Source organism: Schistocerca americana, chromosome 7, assembly GCF_021461395.2.
Source record: "Schistocerca americana isolate TAMUIC-IGC-003095 chromosome 7, iqSchAmer2.1, whole genome shotgun sequence".
NCBI classification, from domain to species: Eukaryota; Metazoa; Arthropoda; class Insecta; order Orthoptera; family Acrididae; genus Schistocerca; species Schistocerca americana.
Window position 1 is genome coordinate 447,802,704 of NC_060125.1, and position 22,179 is coordinate 447,824,882.

General features: G+C 42.5%; 1 protein-coding gene across 1 annotated transcript in view; it reads right to left on the reverse strand.

Moving 5' to 3' along the window:
- LOC124622991 overlaps positions 1-21,273 on the reverse strand; it is a 101,167-nt gene extending 79,894 nt beyond the window's left edge. The window contains exons 1-2 of the mRNA XM_047148780.1: positions 21,138-21,273; positions 18,057-18,088 (exon numbers count right to left, since the gene is read on the reverse strand). Coding sequence (XP_047004736.1) covers positions 18,057-18,088; positions 21,138-21,273 — 168 coding nt within the window. The remainder of the gene's footprint in view (positions 1-18,056; positions 18,089-21,137) is intronic.
- Between the last annotated feature and the right edge of the window lie 906 nt (positions 21,274-22,179).

Here is a 22,179-nt window from a genome sequence, read left to right on the forward strand (position 1 = left end):
CAATTCGATAAGACCCTCTTACATTTCAAAGAATTTTACAGGCAACCGTCGGAGTCGGCAGCTGCTTCTACACCACGAGAGTAACTTGTGTACGTGTACGAAATTACGTATGCTGGGGGAGTAGTTGACGCCGATTGTCCTTCACAGATGTACAAATAGACACTGTAAACGCTAGTTCAGTAACAACGACTTTTATATTACCAGGCTGAAAAACATTAATTCATCTTTTGAGCAATAATATTATAATTCACAAATCTGATTATAAGTTTTAAACTCACAGTCATGGCCTATTAATAGCCAATATCGCTACAAAATGATCCTTAATAATTAGGCAATATTTACTCATTATATTTGTATGCAACGAAATGAAGAAAGTGAAAACACTTCACAACCAGATTGTGGGCAGACATAAAAATATTTTATTAAATTGTATAAACATAATGTCAAGTGACAGCCTGTCGAAAGTGTTTTAGAAGTTGTCAGTTTGCCAATGAAATTATTTCATAATAAAATGAAAAATACGAAACTCAAATTATCAGCTTGCTGCTTTTTCTTAGGTCTATACGTAACCTGCTGAAAAAATTTTGGTCCTTGTTTAAGGATAAGAAAACTATCATTTCTCACACAACACATATGTATTCACCTTGACACATAATTTGCATCACCAGTTGTTTACTTCCACTTGCACAACGATGACAATATATCAATTAAGCCAATGTAAGACACACACAAAAATGTAAACAGAGATTGCAGATGAGGTTTTAGTTTATTACTTATTTAATTTTTTTACGGGTACTGTAACTGTTTCATCATCGTCAGTAACTACAGCTTTATGCATCTGATCTCAGTATCTTCAGAAATAGTAAAACATATGTTCAAAGAAGAGATACTAAATGATTAAAAGTAGTCAAGATCCCTGCACCATTTACTGTACTTCTTTGACAACTGTTCACACTGCCTAATGTGAAACATAACTACATACAGTATTCACTTTGAACCGTCATTATAGGACATCAGGGAAAGTTATTTCATTCACAAACTTTCATTTTCTACTTGCGGTATCTGTATATAATGGAAAACTGTAACATGAAAAAGATCTCAACAAAATGTAAGAATATGTAAACAATGAAAATGACAATGTTACATATTCACAATAGTGGTCAGCTTACGTGTCTTCCCAGGGATCATACAATATTAGGTCATTAAATGTTCATAGTTTGTTATGGAGCCGTTCAGAAACATCATTCGTCGGCCAGGTGGGCGGCGAGGGTGGTGGTGGGGAGGGGAGGGGTGTGGGGGGGGGGGTTGGGGGACGATAGTCAACATGCAGAGGTTCTCGAACATGAGCAAAGGTCTGCTGTCGGCCAGCATGTGATTGTAGTTAAAAACTCTGCAACATTTTCTGGAACAACTGGAGCGTATACATTGATATTTCCCTTTACTGTCAAAACCGAGTCTCTAAAATCACTACACGAATATCGATATTACTGGACATTACTTTAAGTACAAATCCGATTCAAAATATCGGTATCTCTGTTTCAATACCCATACCTAGGGATGGAGGGGTTATGAGTAAGAGTCCATTAATAGGCCTTCTCACTTATTTAAATGAATCGATTAATGAGATCTATCATCGCTTGATAATAACTGATTATTCGAGTAACTGCTATGTTATATCTTTGCTTGACCTGTACACTGCAACCCCACTTAAAATCAACCGAGTTTAAATGTGTGCACTATACTTACTATTCGTAAATCACTTGATTGCTGCACTCCTTATTACTGAACAGCAGAAATTAGAACAATACAGGTTGTTAATGCTTTGTGTCTAACCACAGCCAGTAATAGTAATAATAATAATGTATACAGCACTATAGTAGCGCTTATGTAGTTACTGCTGTGTCGTGCTGTCAATTAATTCATTTATCTGATTCGAAGCGAGAAATGAAGCAATTTTCGTACTACTGTAGGTACTGTCTACAACTTCGAGGAGACATTTTCTTGAGATATTTAGCAGTTGTTACGTATTTGTCTCGCACGGGACAAAGAACAATGTATGTGTGTAGTGGGCGGACTAGGTGAGGAACCTGTAACCTCCACCGCATTAATGTTACCAATTAAGAAAAAGTAATTATTGAATAACTTATGTAATCAGTATTAGAGTCTTACAAAGTTATGACAATAGCAATGATCTTTGGAAAATAATTTAGTTTCGTGAGTGAAACAGAATCGAATCGTTTAGTTTTCATCTCTCAGAAAATTTCATTTTGGGGACCACTGGTATAGAACATTCTTCAAACCAATCGAACAGTTGTAACCTATTGACAATTCCGTGGTTGTTTGGGAACATGAAGTCTATGAATGGCAGAAAATAGTCTTCAAGTAGCTGGACGTAATCGTTTGTGGTCAATGATCAGTTCAGTTGGACCAGCGACCCAATCCATTTCACGTAAACACAGCTCACACCATTATGGAGCCACCACCAGCTTGCAAAGCGTCTTGTTAGCAATCTGGATCCATGGCTTCGTCGTCTGCGTCACACTCGAACTCTACCATCTGCTCTTAACAACCGAAAGCAGGTCTCATTCTATCAGCCACAACTTTCCAGCCGTTACCGAAGGCACTCGCATCGGTCATCTGCTGCAAAGGCCCATTAACGACAAATTACGCCGCACTGTCCTAAAGGATATGTTCGTCGTATGTCCCACATTAATGACTGTGGTTATTTAAAGCAGTGTCGTCTGTCTATTAGCACTGACAACGCTATGCAAACGCCGCTGATCTCGGTCGTTAAGTGAAAGCCGTCGGCCACTGCGTTGTCCCCGAGAGAGTTTGTCATTCTTGGCACACTCTTGACACTGTGGATCTCAGAATATTGAATTCCCTAAGAATTTCCGAAACGGAATGCCCTATGCTCCTATCCCAACTACTATTCCGCGTTTAATTCTCACCGTGCGGCCATAATCACGTCGTATACTTTTTGACATGAATCACCTGAATAAATTTGACACACTCTTTTATACATTGCGTACGCGATACTACCGCCATCAGTGTTGTTGTTGTGGTCTTCAATCCTGAGACTGGTTTGATGCAGCTCTCCATGCTACTCTATCTTGTGCAAGCTTCTTCATCTCCCAGTACCTACTGAAACCTACATCCTTCTGAATGTGCTTGGTGTATTCATATCTTTGTCTCCCTCTACGATTTTTACCCTCCACACTGCCCTCCAATACTAAATTTGTGATCCCTTGATGCCTCAGAACATGTCCTACCAACCAATCCCTTCTTCTAGTCAAGTTGTCCCACAAACTCCTCTTCTCTCCAATTCTACTCAGTACCTCCTCGTTAGTTATGTGATCTACCCATTTAATCTTCACCATTCTTCTGTAGCACCACATTTCGAAAGCTTCTATTCTCTTCTTGTCTAAACTATTTATCGTCCACATTTCACTTCCATACATGGCTACACTCCATACAAATACTTTCAGAAGCGACTTCCTGACACTTAAATCTATATTCGATGTTAACAAATTTCTCTTCTCCAGAAACGCTTTCCTTCCCATTGCCAGTCTACATTTTATATCCTCTCTACTTCGACCATCATCAGTTATTTTACTCCCCAAATAGCAAAACTCCTTTACTACTTTAAGTGTCTCATTTCCTAATCTAATACCCTCAGCAACACCCGACTTAATTCGACTACATTCCATTATCCTCATTTTGCTTTTGTTGATGTTCATCTTATATGCTCCTTTCACTACACTATCCATTCGGTTCAACTGCTCTTCCAAGTCCTTTGCTGTCTCTGACCGAAATACAATGTCATCGGCGAACCTCAAAGTTTTTATTTCTTTTCCCTGGACTTCAATTCCTGCTCCAAATTTTTCTTTTGTTTCCTTTACTGATTGCTCAATATACAGATCGAATAACATCGGGGAGAGGCTACAACCCTGTCTCACTCTCTTCCCAACCACTGCTTCCCTTTCATGCCCCTCAACTCTTACAACTGCCATCTGGTTTCTGTACAAATTGTAAATAGCCTTTCGCTCCCTATATTTTACCCCTGTCACCTTCAGAATTTGAAAGTGAGTATTCCAGTCAACATTGTCAAAAGCTTTCTCTAAGTCTACAAATACTAGAAACGTAGGTTTGCCTTTCCTTAATCTAGCTTCTAAGATAAGTCGTGAGGTCAGTATTGCCTCACGTGTTCCAATATTTCTACGGAATCCAAACTGATCTTCCCCAAGGTCGGCTTCTACTAGTTTCTCCATTCGTCTGTAAAGAATTCGTGTTAGTATTTTGCAGCCGTGACTTATTAAACTGATAGTTCTGTAATTTTCACATCTGTCAACACCTGCTTTCTTTGGGATTGGAATTATTATATTCTTCTTGAAGTCTGAGGGTATTTGGCCTGCCTCACACATCTTGCTCAACAGATGGTAGAGTTTTGTCAGGACTGGCTCTCCCAAGGCCGTCAGTAATTCTAATGGAATGTTGTCTACTCCCGGGGCCTTGTTTCGACTCAGGTCTTTCAGTGCTCTGTCAAACTCTTCACGCAGTATCATATCTCCCATTTCATCTTCATCTACATCCGCTTCCATTTCTATAATATTGTCCTCAAGTACATCGCCCTTGTATAGGCCCTCTATATACTCCTTCCACCTTTCTGCTTTCCCTTCTTTGCTTAGAACTGAGTTTCCATCTGAGCTCTTGATAGTCATACAAGTGGTTCTCTTTTCTAGCCATCCCTGCTTAGCCATTTTGCACTTCCTGTTGGTCTCATTTTTGAGACGTTTGTATTCCTTTTTGCCTACTTCATTTTTACATTTTCTCCTTTCATCAATTAAATTTAATACTTCTTCTGTTACCCAAGGATTTCTACTAGCCCTCGTCTTTTTACCTACTTGATCCTCTGCTGCCTTCACTACTTTATCCCTCAAAGCTACCCATTCTTCTTCTACTGTATTTCTTTCCCCCATTCCTGCCATTTGTTCCCTTACGCTCTCCCTGAAACTCTGTACAACCTCTTGTTTAGTCAGTTTATCCAGGTCCCATCTCCTTAAATTCCCACATTTTTGCAGTTTCTTCAGTTTTAATCTACAGATCATAACCGATAGATTGTGGTCAGAGTCCACATCTGCTCCTGGAAATGTCTTACAATTTAAAACCTGGTTCCTAAATCTCTGTCTTACCATTATATAATCTGTCTGATACCTTTTATATGTGCATATCTCTGTCTCATGATTTTTGTCACCTCAGTGTATACACTGGTACATTAGTCTGACGTTCAAAGCCTTTGGAACATTTTTCACAATTGTTTCCATACGAATTATTAAACAAATGAAATGTCTACAATACTTAAAAAAGTAATTTCCACAATAAATCGAAAAAATCTATTAAATTTCACATATTTAAAAAAATGTGTGTTGATACGGTTTTGGGTGCCCATTGAGGTCTTGGGAAATCTAAACTGTTTGAATTCCGGTTGCACTGTGTCACTGCATTCGACGAACACACTTGTAGATTCAACTAATTTCAAATTAGTTCTCAGTGTAAATTTTCGACTTCAGGTTTCACCTGTATTTATCATTATTGCGGTCGTGTGTTAGCCGCCACCACACACAACGATCTGTCTGTGTACATCACATCTACGCAGACAGATCATATCGTGCAGATATGAGAAGTGCACATATTGTGCTATCCTGAAAGGTAGAGTCGGAAGCAAAATTATTCAGATCTGGTGGTGCAAATGACATCGATGCAGACTAATCGTAGCTTGTGGACAGGAGCTCGCCTCAGGTCTCCTGTGCGAAACGTCTTTAAGTTAGTTCTTTGTTCTGTCTAGTATTTATAGTCATTGCGTACGCAGTGAATTATAAACTGATTCATATGCGTAAGTGCTGTAGAGAGTTCACTGCTGGGTTTATTGAAATTCATAGGAGTTAGATATGTTTGTGAAAACCTACGACCAATGATTACAGCAATCGACATAAGAAGGTAGCTGCTTATAATTCGTTAATAGAGAAGACATGAGTAATTACCTAAGATAAAGATGGAAACTGTAATTTAAAAAAAAAAGTAGTTGTGGACTTGAGCCAGATTATTAGTTCTGCTAGCTTTGCGCTTGGAAATGTGCAGATAAGGTTTGCTCTTGGAAATGTACAGATTGCGTGTGGACCGGCCTTAAGAGCTACTACTTTAGATAGCTGATGTTGGCAGCAGTCGTAAACAGAACACAGTCGAGGCGAAATGTTACGAGCTGCGCCGTCGAAGCACGACAAGTACTAGCGGACTGTTGGATTTCTTTTCGTCCACTTGACAGCCTTTGAAACAAAAAAGAAAACATCGAAATAGTTAGTTCTAGGGATAACAGATTACGTAAAATTAATTGACGTGAAAGAAATACCAGTATATGCATAATCGATTCCTTGAATAGTGACGATTAATCGATTAATCGCAATTAATCGGCCATCCCTAGTATGTACAAGTTATCACCATCAAGTGTTGCGACAATGCCAATAAGCAGATGAACCATCAATTTATTTTCAACATCTACGAATGTGTTCTTGCGCAACTTTGTAGAGGCACCTTACCAACATTAAAAGAATGTACTGTTGTGTTACAAATGGAAGTTAAGCACAATCATGTAAGAAAATGAAGTAAAATCATAAAAATTACATCATCGTTGAGAAAATGGCACACAGTATGCAAAACTAAATTTAGATTTCTATACCCACAATATTCAGGATTTTAGTATTTACAACAACCAAGTATTTACAGTACCTCAACAACCTCGGGCAATACAAATAAGCCACGAATAAATGAAATGACGCTGCAGATAAACTGAGTGACGAAACTACTAAATGTGTATGCGGTTCCATTACCAACGATATCCATGGTGAGAGTTCTATCTCGGACATATTTGCTTGATGAGGATCAAAAAAGGCACCTTACCAGTTCCCACATCACTACGTGCACGGATCGTCATAAACCTTAAATGGCTATTGGTGTGACAAAATAGTTTTGTTACAAAACACACTCGATAAAGAGTTGCTCAGTCACAATTTAAATAATGGTTAGTAACTGTAAGGTGAATGTGAATACAAACGTCTAAAAGATGAGATCGACCGGAAATGCAAAATGGCTAAGCAGGAATGGTTGGAGGACAAATGTAAGGATGTAGAAACATTTTTCACTAGTGGTAAGATAGATGTTGCATGCAGGAAAATTAAAGAGACCTTTGGAGAAAACAGAATCACCTGTATGAATATCAAGAGCTCCGATGGAAAACCAGTCCTAAGCAAAGAAGAGGAAGCAGAAATGTGGAAGGAGTATGGGTGATCCATACAAGGGAGATTTAATTGAGGGCATTTTATGGAGATGGCAGAGGACGTAGATGAAGATGAGGAGGGAGATATGATACTGTGTGAAGAATTTGACAAAGCACTGAAAGAGGTAAAATACAGGGAGCGAAAGACTATTTAAAATTTGTACCGAAAACAGATGGCAGTTATAAGAGTCGAGGGGCACGAAAGGGAAGTAGTGGTTGAGAAGGGAGTGAGACAGGGTTGTAGCCTCTCCCCGATGTTTTTCGATCTGTATATTGAGCAATCAGTAAAGGAAACAAAAGAAAAATTTGGAGTAGGAATTGAAGTCCAGGGAGAAGAAATAGAAACTTTGAGGTTCGCCGAAGACATTGTAATTCTGTCGGAGACAGCAAAGGACTTAGAAGAGCAGTTGAATGGAATGGACAGTCTCTTGAAAGGAGAATAAAAGATGAACACCAACAAAAGCAAAACAAGGGTAATGGAATGTTGTCGAATTAAGTCGGGTGATGCTGAGGGAATTAGATTAGGAAATGAGACACTTAAAGTAGTGGATGAGTTTGCTATTTGGGAAGCAAAGTAAATGATGGTCGATGTAGAGAGGATATAAAATGAAGACTGGCTATGGCAAGAAAAGCGTTTCTGAAGAAGAGAAATTTATTAACATCGAGTGTAAATTTAAGTGTCAGGAAGTCTTTCTGAAAGTATTCATATGGAAGTGAAACATGGACGATAAATAGTTTAGGCAAGAAGAGAATAAAGGCTTTTGAGATGTGGTGTTACAGAAGATTGCCGAATATTAGGTGGGTAGATCATGTAACTAATGAGGAGGAACTGAATAGAACTGGCGAGATGATAAGTTTGCGGTACAACCTGACTAGAAGAAGGGATCGGTTGGTACGACATGTTGTGAGGCATCACAGGATAACCAGTTTAGTACTGGAGGGAAGCTTGGGAGTGAAAATCGTACAGGGAGACCAAGAGATGAATACAGTAAGCAGATTCAGAAGGATGTAGGTCGCAGTAGTTACTCGGAGGTGAAGAGGCTTGCACGGGATAGAGTAGCATGGAGAGCTGCATCAAACCAGTCTTTGGACTGAAGACCACAAAAACAGCAACAACAACTGTGAGGTGCTAATTTAAAGCAGTATACTGCGTTAAATTTCTTTTATGTACTGAAGGATTATTAATCTGTCATGTGTGGCCACTCCCCTGAGTTTTCCAGCAGAAGCAGGAAGTCATTGTCATTGGAACTACTGCCAAATATGCGATTTAAGAGGGGGTGGGACTCAGTGAGTAATTATTGTGTAACGCCTTTCATTTAATTGATTTTATAATCACTATGACAAATATGCACCGAATTTGAGCATGAACATGTCTGTAGTGCACTTTCACGAAACCTAGCTTATCGGTGTGGCGCGAGAGTGTTCTCGGTGCTGATTGAAGTTTCCTCTCAGTTTTTCCACCATCAACAAAGAGATGTAAGTGAGCAATGATGGATGAAAGTGGTTTACGTAGAATTTTAACCATTGCACTTTGTAAATTCATAGTGAATACAGTGAAAAAATGGCCGATATTGGTAAGTTTTTTGTACCTCATAAACGAATGAAATCCTAAAACGAAAGTGGAGGAATCGAAAAATATAATTGCCAACGGCAGCCGGTTATCATGTGTTAATATGCTACAAGATACTATAATTATGCTATTTCTCTGCAAATCGAGACTGAAATCACACTAAAATTATAGCATTTCTCTTCAACTACATGCTGTCGTGCACATACAATGGACGAAAACATGTTATGTAGCACTCTTTCTGCGATAGCTAGAAACCAGAGTCGAGTTCTGAAATGATGTCAACCGTGCTATGTTCAGCTCAGAGAAGGGACGCAGCTGTCTGTTTTCGATTGCACATGCTCCGATGTGACCTCAGATCTACTGGATCTTTGAGTGCTATGTTATTCACAGCACCAGGTCAGTACATGTAATACACAGTAATACATGTAATATACAGTGCGACTGTGAGTGCGGTTCTAGGCGCTACAGTCTGGAGCAGAGCGACCGCTACGGTCGCAGGTTCGAATCCTGCCTCGGGCGTGGATGTTTGTGATGTCCTTAGGTTAGTTAGGTTTAAGAAGTTTTTAAGTTCTAGGCGACTGATGACCTCAGAAGCTAAGTCGCATAGTGCTCAGAGCCATTTGAACCATTCCCGTTGCTAATATCCTACTTTTTCATTTTATTTTATTACTCGTAATGTTAAACCAGTAATTAAAAATGTATTTAAACATTTCAATTTATGTATGTAAAATTGATATATTCAGTTTAGTTACGATTACTATCCTTCTAAGAAAGAGGCTCTATATGGTGGTAAAAAAAGTGAGTCTAAAAGGCAGTTCAGTAAGAGAGTGTTTTCTGTAGATGATCCGCTAAAGAGGCCCTTTTCCAGTAGATCTTTGGAGTAGAAAGAGAAATTTAAAGAGTTAGGTAGATGTACTCCAAACGTTAATCTAACAACGGAAGGGGACGAGGTTCACCAATTGGGCTTAAACTATCTGAGTAGATGCAGGTACACGTCTTTTTCAAGTTCTCAGAATATTTTGCCCGAGTGGGCCATAGGAGAGGGTAAAACAATCTCTATAGATTCACACATAGAGTACAAGGGATTTCTGAAGAACACTTTTCGCACTGACATGGTGGCCCAGTAGACGCCGGCACGGTAGCTCAGGGTGTTCAGTCAGAGAGCTGGTTGGTGTCTGTAATAAAAAAAAGAACTGGGTGAAAGGATCAACAAAAGAACTTGAACGGATGTCAGGTGACGTCCGTAACGACCAAACACAATGATCAAAGACGCCGGCTCGGTAGCTCAGCGTGTTCGGTCAGAGGGCTGCTCGCGCTCTTTATTAAAAAAAACTTGAGTAAAGGAATCAACGATCAACTTGAAAGGATGTCTTATGACGTCCGCCTAGACCAAACGCAACGAACAATGCCGAAAAAAGGTAGTGAAGCGCATCAACTGGCAATTTATTGGCTCGGGTTCGATTCCCGGTACTACTGTTAGATATATTCATTTTTTTATTAGTCAGAATGTTGAATGATTAATTATACAATTTAAATATATTTAAACATTTCAATGTATCTATGTAAAATTAATATATTCAGTTTAGTTACGATTGCGGCCCTTGTAAGTCAGAAGGCCATAGGTCGCCACATTATGGCACACTGGTATAATTCTGCACGAGGCGTCACTGGTTCCTGCAGTGAAATAATACAAGAAAAGGGTGATTCGGACTTAAACATCTTTATTAAAAATCCCAGTAATTGTCCTAATGGAGAGACTAACTAATCAGAAACAAACTGTATAGTTTTGTTATGCATTTTCCTACTGGTTGTGCTTGAGCGTGAGAGGGGACACGATGTAGTTTCCACATAATTCTGTTTGAAAATCGACGTTGAATTCGTGTTAGCGGTCCAAAAGTATGGGAAATGTTATACAAACGAAATTTTTAAGTCAAGGAAAAGTTAACTGAGAGAACTGGGCGTGTGGCGGGACCAACAGAAAATAACATTAATTTACTGGAAAAAGTAAAGTCAAGGAATGTAAAAATAGGTTTTGCATAATTATTTTGTTAGCTAGTTTATGACATTGACCAGATACTAAAAGTGCACTAGAGAATGTACAAGTAATAGGAGGAATGACGAGTAGATAACAATAACTTAAAAAATTCACATTCACATGCGGGGGGGAAAATGTTTTGCCCCACACAACACGCAAACGTGAAAGCACCCCTCACACCATCATTGCTATCTCCCCGCCCCCCATCCTCCCCAAACGGAAGACATGCTTGCTTGTGCTCCACGTTTTATGTCGTTTTTATGATATATACTGACGCTACAGTGTTCATCTTTGGCATGCTACTGTAGAAGGTATTACGTAACCAGTTAAGTGCAAGAATCTCGTACGTTTAATTACTTCCGGTATTTCCTGTACCTGAATAACATTACTGTGTCATGTGAATTCGGTTCCATTACCTAAGTTCAAAGTGCACGGAAAATTTAAACGTGCTTTTCGTGTTAATTGCATGAAAACTCGCTTTTGAGTCGTGCTGTATTGTACATATTCGTACGCTGAGCACCGTGGAAAACATAATTCGTGCTGTAGCATCAGTTGTAATCAACATTCGTGCTTTATGGAATTTTAGCAATAGTTTCCTCGCTGAAAATAAAATGTTGACCCCAAATTTCGGCGTGTATCTTCATCAATAAAGATTAATTTTTGAGAGTGTTGTTCATAACATATTTCGCACTAATTCGCCGTTGTTGACTTCCAGTTACTGCAGTTATGGCGGACATATCAAGTCGCGTTTGGTTTTCCTTTTCAAAAGGAATGCTTATTTTCTGCTTGTGTCTCCTGTTAACACTATTTTCGAGTTTCATGGCGACCACACCCTCCAAAAAAATTTCAGGAAATCAGAAACTTTAATCCCAGGTTTTTCTGTTGCCTTAATAGAAATCTCGTTTAACGCATTAACTACTTCATTTCTTAAAGGGAATTCGTAATACATTTACTTAACAGATCCAGAAATTAAAAAGATTCTGAATGCTTATCTTACGCTTATTCGTTTACGGTTGTGTAAAAAAAATTGCACCAGTCGGAATGCAGCTCCCCTGTGAATGCAGTTCGCGAATACAGGATGAGTTAGCTGACATTCGTAAGCAGCCGGAAATTGCTCTGATCACTGTCAAGCGATTGAGAGATGCTGCAAATAGGTATGTCGGGAGGTTAGCCGAAAGTCAGGTACCAAAGATACCTAAGTTACCTCAAATACTATCCTCTCTTGCAGATCCTATCTCCCCTGCAGGAAGAACAGGATCTCTCACTGCTCGTCTATCACTGCTCTGTCAGTGGCAGAGCAGGAGCAGGCGCCCTGCACGGGGCAGGCGGGGACCAGGGGAACTCACGTTGTTACATCCATCCGCTTACGCAACAAGTTTACTGTTCTGTACTGAAACTAAAACTGTTCCACTGAGACTCACTTCACCTGTTGTAAACGTGGTGTGTCCTACGTCAAGGAGAGGCAAATGCAGAAGGGGTGGGGTCTATTAATAGTCGGCTGACCAGACGTATGCCGGATAATGGTAGTAATATGTTCTCCTTAAGTAAACACACCGCACAGTTGCGCTAGCCTAATTTGATGACCCTTACGTAAACAAACTGTTCACTTGGAGGCATGTTTTGTTTATTTGCAACATACTTAAAGGGTGCTGACTGTAACTATAATTACTGTAATTTATGGGCAAGATGGCGGCCTAGTGGCTACATTTTTACCCATGTGTTCAATACTTTTAGCTTAAAGTGACAATTGCCTTTTTTAATTACGGCAATACATGACCCAAAAAAATGAAGTCCCCAACACATCCACTGCCCCACTGCTCCTTAGCGTCCTTGAAATCGTCATTCTTAATATCGATCTCACAGCAGCAGCAGTAAATTCAGGTGATGTTGCGAATTTTCAGCATAGGGTAGTACCCAGCGGTTTTGGCCTAGTTTTTGCAAATTTTCGTCACGCACACTATTTTCTGGAACATATGTCGCTATTTACGGCTACATGTCTAATTTATACCGATTTTTTTAAAAAGAAGAAACACATTTCACTGCTATTTTCTGATTCCCCTTCACCTTAAAAGAAGATACACACAAATATGAGTTTCTCTTCTGTCCCCCCCTCCCCACATTTTAAGAAGATAGATAAAAATATGGGTTTTTGTGGCTAATTTTACCCATTTTTAAGACAACACACAGAAATACGGATTTCGCTGCTACTTTATCGATTTGCAGGAAACAGACGCAGAATACGTACTTTTGTATCCCGCCTGGAAGGCGGCGCGTGGGTCTGCTCCTGTGATTTGCAAAATAGGCCGAATGAAGGAAGCGAGTAGGAGCAGGAGAGGTAAAGCACTTCGGTACTGCATGTAAAGTAAAAGCACATTTAATGGAGAATATTAGTAAATGGCATCTACTTTACTTAGGCTTGATGAGCACGTACCGGGTGATCAAAAAGTCAGTATAAATTTGAAAACCTAATAAACAACGGAATAATGTTGATAGAGAGGTAAAAATTGACACACATGCTTGGAATGACATGGGGTTTTATTAGAACCAAAAAAAGCAAAGTATTGCTAGACGCGTAAAAGACCTCTTGCGCGCGTCGTTTGGTGATGATCGTGTGCTCAGCCGCCACTTTCGTCATGCTTGGCTTCCCAGGTCGCAAGTGTATCGTGATCGACCGACATCTCTAGGGATGCTGAAAGACAACATCCGACGCCGATGCCTCACCATAACTCCGCACATGCGTTACAGTGCTGTTCACAACATTATTCCTCAACTGCAACTATTGTTGAGGACTGATGGTGGACATATTGAGCATTTCCTGTAAAGAACATCATCTTTGCCCTGTCTTACTTTGTTATGCTAAATTATTGCTATTCTGATCAGATGAAGCGCCAACTGTCGGACATTTTTTGAACGTTTGTATTTTTTTTTTTTTTTTGGTTCTAATGAAACCCCATGTTATTCCAAGCATGTGTGTCAATTTTTACCTCCCTATCTACATTATTCAGTGATTTACTCAGTTTTCAAATTTATACCGGCTTTTTGATCACCCGGTAGATGCGGAGTTGTTCATAATCAAAGCTAACAGTTACTAGTAGTTGGACAAACTATCACTGAAGTAACAAAGGCAAAGTCTGTAATGGCTAGCCCCCTATGAAGTAGAAGCTAAGTCGCTTGGTCGTCTGCTCCTGATCAACTGGGACAGAAAGCAGAGCGGCGCCCGTCGAGCTCCACAGCGTCGGCTAGAGGGCGCTGCGGTCGGCGTAGTTCGTCCGCTCCCGTAGTGCCAACCTACGAGCGTGCATCTACGCTGGGGCATCGGAACTATCGACGCCACACGTACCTTTAAATGTTTAATAACTAACGCAAGCAACATATTTACGGTTTTTAGGCAAATTTTATCGATTTCCCCGTAGTATTCTGCAAATACCTATAATTTTACTGATTTTTTAAGACGACGCACCTAAACACGGGATTTCGTTAAAACCTATTTCTCCACAAATATCTCCTTTTTTTTAAGAATACCCGCGTAAAAATATCTTCCAAACAATCACCACATCGCGGTAATCTAACAAATTATACCGAAATTTAAAGTTTTATTTAACAACAAAATATGCACCAAGCTTACATTTCAATTAAAACGAACTTACTAGCTGCACTTTCAGTGTGTGACTTCACTATCGACTATATGATTATAGTGGACTTGTAAAAAATAACAGCTGGAATGCTTCTCCAGTAAGGTACACACTGTGAGGTGACAACAGTCATGGGATAGCGATATGCCTATATACAGCTGGCGGTAGTATCGCGTACACAAAGTAGAAAAGGGCAGTGCATTGGAAGAGCTGTCATTTGTGCTCAGTTGATTCATGTCAGTAGGTTGGCGACGTGATTCTGGCTGCACGACGGGAATTAAGAGACTTTGAACCCCGAATGATAGTTGGAGCTAGAACTACGGAACATTCAATTTCGGAAATCGATGGGGAGTTCAACATTCCACGAGGCATAGGGTCAAGAGTGTGCCCAGAATACCAGATTTCAGGCATTGCCTCTCACCACGGACAACGCAGAGGCCGACGACCTTCACTTAACGACCGAGAGCCGCGCGGGGTAGCTGTTGGGTCCGAGGCGTCTAGTCACGGTTCTCGCGGCTCCTCCGACGGAGTTTCGAGTCCTCCCTCACGCATGGGTGAGTGTGTTGTCCTTAGCGTAAGTTAGTTTTAGTTCGATTAAGTAGTGCGTAAGCCTTAGTAGTTTGGTCTCATAGTCCTTACTACAAATTTCCAAATTTAACGACCGAGAGCAGCGGAGTTTGCGTATAGTTACGAGTGCTAACGGACAAGGAATACTTCGTGAAATAACGTCAGAAAACAATGTGGGACGTACGACGACCATATCCGTTAGGTAAGTGCGGCAAAATATGGCGTTAATGGGATATGGCGGCACGACATCACCTGCAGCTCCTCTCCTGGGCTCTGACCATATAGGTTGGATCCTAGACGACTGGAAAACGGTGGTCTGGTCAGATGAGTCCAGATTTCAGTTGATAAGAGCTGATGGTAGGGTTGCGGTGTGGTGCAGACCCCACGAAGAGGGTTGTCAACTAGGTACTGTGCGAGTTGGCGTTGGTTCCACAATGGTGTAGGCTGTGTTTACATGGAATGGACTGGATCCTCTGGTCAAACGGGTCTCTCTGGAATCCATTTGTAGCCATTCATGAACTTCATGTTCCTCAACAACGATGGAATTTTTATAGATACCGATGTGCCATGTCACTGGACCACAACTGTATACGTTTGATTTGAAGAACATCCTGGACAATTCGATCGAATGATTTGGCTGCCCAGACCGCCCGACATGAATGCCATCGAACATTTGTGGGACATTACCGAGATGTCAGTTCATGCACGAACTCCTGCACTGGCGACACTTTCGCAATTGTGGGCGCCTATAGATGCAGCATGGCTCAATATTTCTGCAGTGTAGTTCCAGCAGTTTTGAGTTCATGCCACGTCGAATTGCTGCACTACGCCGGGCAAAAGGAGGTGGGACACGACATTGGGAGGCATCCCCTGACTTTTGACACCTCAGTGTACTTCGCTGGCATGCTGCACACTTGCACCGCTACCGCCAGGTTAAGGATAGCAGAGAAATGAACTGTACTAAAAGACAATAACTTTACGTACTTTGCACAGAGTTTCCTATTGCACTGCACCGCACTGTACAAAGTGCTTGTCTTGATATCACGAAGGCCGTGGAGAGAGGGTTACCATTACTTCGTTATTTAAAACTGAAAAAAAAAGCGACAGCGCCTCTCCCAGACCGGTCCGTGCGCACGCTGCCGTTTTGTAGCTGTCGACTGGAGCACAGACATTGCAGTGAATGTCGAAGACAGCTTGTTCCTGCATGTAAATCAACTGAACGTTGTGATTACATAGCTCGAGTTGTCATGACCAGAGGCTGTGTGTGGCCTCCACTCCACCCTTCCACATCCCACCCACCCGCCCAGCGCCCAGGAGGAGGAAACTGAAGCCGACAGTGCGTTGCGTCCGCATTGCGCTGCAGCCAGCCTCTATAAGCGGCACCCGTCCCTAGATATATCGATTAAAAAAACATTATATGAATGTGTCGTATCTATTCATTCGGACACGGGCGAAAGAACAGACACCATGCGGAAATTGCAGCTGTGAAACATATTACGCAAGTTGAAGGGAAATGGCGGAGAAAGGAAAGTACAGGGAAGGAATTATCTTCGGAGAAGAAGATCTTCTTAGCCAAAATGGCAATAAAACACTGTATTGTGGGTACCCGGTTTCGGTAAAACTATGTTGCCATCATCAGATCTTCGTACAGGTTATTATAAACATCTTGTGCCAGATGCGCACAAAAACTTTCCAGTAAATCTTCAGATGCATGACGTATGACACGAATGACGTGTTGCCACGTCAAATATCTGCCGATTTGAGAGCATAGTAATTTTAACTTTTACTTTTGACGTGCCAACACATCATTGATGTCATTTGTTGTGCATGTGGAGAATTCATGGAAAGATTTTGTGAGCATCTAGCAGAAGATGTTTATAATAACCCGTACGAAGATCTGATGATGGCGACATAGTTTTACCGAAAACGGTTATCCACAATACGGTGTTTTATTGCGATTTTGGCTAAGAAGTTTTCTTCTCCTAAGTAAGCAAATAGAGATCACCCCTTCATACTCAGTATGAGTAAGCTAATGAAAGGAACTATAGATGTCAGCTGCATCTGGACTGCGAAATCAGCGGCGACGAGTGAAAATGTGTGCCACCTCGGGATTCGACCCGAGCTCTCCTGCTTACTAAGGCACTTGCGTTAACCACTGCCCCATCCGGACGTAGTGTGAATTGGAATTGCGCGAACTATCTAGGCAAGCCTTCCTGCCACTTATTCACAGTCCTCGTCCATGTCCTACACGCAGCTACTTTGAGATTTTCGCAGGAGTTCAAACGTAACTGTGCACGCGCACTGAAGGTGGTGGATTCATTGCCCATCGTGGCGAGTCCATTATACACTACTGGCCATTAAAAATGCTACACCACGAAGATAACGTGCTACAGACGCGAAATTTAACAGACAGGAAGAGGATGTTGTGATATGCAAATGATTAGCTTTCCAGAGCATTCACACAAGGTTGGCGCCGGTGGCGACTCCTACAACGTGCTGACATGAGGAAAGTTTCCAACCGATTTCTCATACACAAACAGCAGCTGACCGGCGTTGCCAGGTGAAACGTTGTTGTGATGCCTCGTGTAAGGAGGAGAAATACGTTCCATCACGTTTCCGACTTTGATAAAGGTCGGATTGTAGCCTATCGCGATTGCGGTTTATCGTATCGCGACATTGCTGCTCTCGCTGGTTGAGATCCAATGCCTGTTAGCAGAATATGGAATCGGTGGGTTCAGGAGGGTAATACGGAACGCCGTGCTGGAACCCAACGACCTCGTATCACTAACAGTCGAGATGACAGGCATCTTATCCGCATGGCTGTAACGGATCGAGCATCCACGTCTCGATCCCTGAGTCAACAGATGGGGACGTTTGCAAGACAACAACCATCTGCACGAACAGTTCGACGACGTTTGCAGCAGCATGGACTATCAGCTCGGAGACCGTGGCTGCTGTTACCCTTGACGCTGCATCACACACGGGAGCACCTGCGATGGTGTACTCAACGACGAACCTGTGTGTACGAATGGCAAGACGTCATTTTTTCGCATGAATCCAGGTTCTGTTTACAGCATCATGATGATCGCATCTGTGTTTGGCGACATCGCGGTGAAAGTACATTGGAAGCGTGTATTCGTCATTGGCATACTGGCGTATCACCTGGCATGATGGTATGGGGTGCCATTGGTTACACGTCTCGGTCACCTCTTGTTCGCATTGACGGCACTGTGAACAGTGGACGTTACATTTCAGATGTGTTACGACCCGTGGCTCTACCCTTCATTCGATCCCTGCGAAACCCTACATTTCAGCAGGATAATGCACGACCGCATGTTGCAAGTCCTGTACGGGCCTTTCTGGATACGGAAAATGTGCGACTGCTGCTCTGGCCAGCACATTCTCCAGATCTCTCACCAATTGAAAACGTCTGCTCGATAGTGGCCGAGCAACTGGCTCGTCACAATACGTCAGCCATTACTCTTGATGAACTGTGGTATCATGTTGAAGCTGCATGGGCAGCTGAACCTGTGCACGCCATCCAAGCTCTGTTTGACTCAATGCCCAGGCGTATCAAGGCCGTTATTATGGCCAGAGGTGGTTGTTCTGGGTACTGGTTTCTTAGGATCTATAAACCCAAATTGCGTGAAAATGTAATCACATGTCAGGTCTAGTATAATATATTTGTCCAATGAATACCCGTTTATCATCTGCATTTCTTCTTGATGTAGCAATTTTATTGGCCAGTAGTGCATGAATGCCTGGTGTCTGTTCTTTCGGAGTTAACGCAACTGCCTAGCAAGCAAAAGATCCCGGTTTCGAATCTCCGTCCGACACACATTTTCACTCGTCGTCGCTGATTCTGCATACAAATGGTTCAAATGGCTCTGAGCACTAGGGGACTCAACTGCAGTGGTCATAAGTCCCCTAGAACTTAGAACTACTTAAACCTAACTAACCTAAGGACATCACACACATCCATGCCCGAGGCAGAATTCGAACCTGCGACCGTAGTGGTCGTGCGGTTCCAGACTGTAGCGTCTTTAACCGCTCGGCCACTCCGGCCGGCGATTTTGCATACAGTCCCGATGGAGCTTATAACGATATGTTTATGTAATGTGTATATATAAACATACAGTTATAAATGTCCCCGTTCGTAGTCGCTAATTATAACAATATGTTTACTTTTGTGCTGTAACATCTAGCTTTAATCAGCGATGGAAATATATTTGCGAACGCCGACCGTGTGCGGCTGGTTCTTGTTGTATCGTCTGATCAGTCGGAAGCTGCATTGCAGAGGAGAGTAAATGCCTATTCAAAATATAATTAGTTTTGGATAGCTCAACAAGAATTTCCTAAGGGACCGTAGTTTATCATGTATTTACCAGTAGAATATGGCGCGGAGAAAATATTTCGCCCCATGCAACTTCCGTCCGATTTCGACGAAAGAATTCGTGACTATGAACTCTCTATTTGGCATAAACGTAAAGAAAATTAAATAACTTCATGAAGGAGTGAGACATAGATTCTATACTAAATAAATAGTCCATACACCAGTTCCATTTAACTCTGAATTTATGGCAATCAATAGATGAACTTACACTGCAGTGAAGGATTTAACGTGGATGCCGTTTTGACTGGCATTTCTCGTAATGAAAATAATTCCTTTGACGTTTTCGTATACAAGTCGCACAATAAATCTACTGCTACGCAGTATTGCACTTTTAGTATTGCACTTTTACTTTACACTAAAATAATATTATTTTTAACAATAATAATACGGCGGCTAGACATGCACGTCCGACACGAGTTACAAGAGACAAGAGAAAAAAAAAATGAGTAACTGAGTAACTGTTCATCGAGAATACGAGGGCTGTCCAGAAAGTAAGTTACTATCGGTCGCGAAATGGAAACGAGTACGAAAATCCGATAAAGCTTTGCCAAGATGTGTTGGGCAGTGTCTCTAGTATGACTGTAGGTAGAATTATGTCGCTCTTTTCATTCCTGAGCTCTTAGTGAGCGCATAAAGATGTTATAGAAAATAGTGTCTCCCGCCAAGTACGAGGGCCTGGTGAGAATTTTCCCCTGAAGCTATGCAACCAACATTACATAACTGTCGTGCGGTTTCTTCTTCAAAAGAATTCTCAGCCTCATTCTGCAGGGGCAATGAAGATGTTCCTGCATCGTTTCAATTGGAAATGTTTGGTTACCCACAATACAGCCCGTAATTGTCTCGCACTGAGTTTCATCTCTGCTCAAACGAACCGCTGGCTATGAAGGCAACATTTTGGCACAGACAACGATCTTTAGGCCAGCGTTGACAATTGGCGGAAAGCACTGGCGGCTGCCTTCTATGATGAGGATATTGTCAAGTTGGTACAACGCTACGACGAATGTCTGAGTCAGAACGGCGACTACGTAGAGAAGTAGCTGAAAGGTGTAGCTAACTGTTACAAATGAAACATTTATGATTTTCACTGTGATTTTCATTTCGCGATCAACCGTAACTTACTTTCTGGACAGCCCTCGTATCTCGTACATCAAAAGAATGTGTAAAAGTGTTCTTCTTCTGTCCGTTTGTCGCGCCGCGGTTTTCAGAGTCAGTAACTCGCTGCATCTCTGACGGCGCTTCGACAATAAACAAGTTACGTCACAGGTCGTTCACCTTTTACATTCTAGCAACATTGTTTGCTAACTGTAGCTGTTGCCGAGCGACTGCTCGATTAGTGAATGATTTAAAATGATAAGGCAATCCCTTCTCTTTCTTTCCTCCCCACCCCCTTCCCCTTCAATTTACAGGAACGAGAAACGGGTGTCGGCGGCAGCGCTGGCTTACGCGGTGCGAGAGGCGCTCCGCGGCGGCGGCGGCGTACAGCTTGGCGAGCTGCTCGCGGCGGCTGCGGTCCTCCGCCTCCTCGGCGGCGTCGGCCTCGCGCTGCAGCCGCTCCGCCCAGGCGCGCTGCACGGCCGGGTCGCCCGCCAGGCTGCAGCGCGAGCTGCCGCCCTTGCACCGGCTCTTGTACACCACCAGCAGCACCATCAGGCTGAAGAAGCCGCCCAGCGTGCCCGCGATGCGGATGCCCGTCATCGGGTCGTACGTGCCGTAGAACTCGGCACGCGCCACCTCGCGCGGGCTCATCGTCGTCGACCCGTCGGCGGCGGCGTCGGAGGCGGAGGCGGGGGCGGAGGCGGCGGCGGCTGTCGTGTCGGCGGCGGCGGCGGCGGTCGGAGGCGCGGCGCCCACGCCGGTCGCATTCATCGCCTCCGTCAGGCCTGCGCCTGCACACACACGAGCCGTCCCTTAAAACCACGCACACATTGAAAATGCACTGAAGCTCTAAAGAAACTAGAGTAGGCGTGCATGCCTGCCGGGGTGGACGAGCGGTTCGAGGCGCTACAGTCTGGAACCGCGCGACCGCTACGGTCGCAGGGTCGAATCCTGCCTCGGGCATGGATGTGTGTGATGTCCTTAGGTTAGTTAGATTTAAGTAGTTCTAAGTTCTAGGGAACTGATGACCTCAGATGTCCCATAGTGCTCAGAGCCATTTGAACCATTTTTGTAGGCATGCATGTTCAGATACACAGATATGCAAACAGACAGAAAGGGACGCTGTGGTCGGCAACGTCTATGTAAGACAACAAATGTCTGCCTCATTGTTAGATCGGTTACTGTTGCTACAATGGCAGGTTATCAAGATTTAAGTGAGTTTGAACGTGCTCTTACAGTCGGCGCACGAGCGATAGGACACAGCATGTCCTAGGTAGTGATGAAGTGGAGATTTTCCCGTACGATCGTTTCACAAATGTACAGGGAATATCAGGAATCCGGCAAAACATGAAATCTCTGACATCACTGCGGCCGGAGAAAGATACTACAAGAACGGGACCAACGACGACCGAAGTGAATCGTTCAACCTAACAGGAAAAAATGGCTCTGACCACTATGGGACTTAACTTCTGAGGTCATGAGTCCCCTAGAACTTAGTCCTACTTAAACCTAACTAACCTAAGGACATGACACACATCCACGCCCCAGGCAGGATTC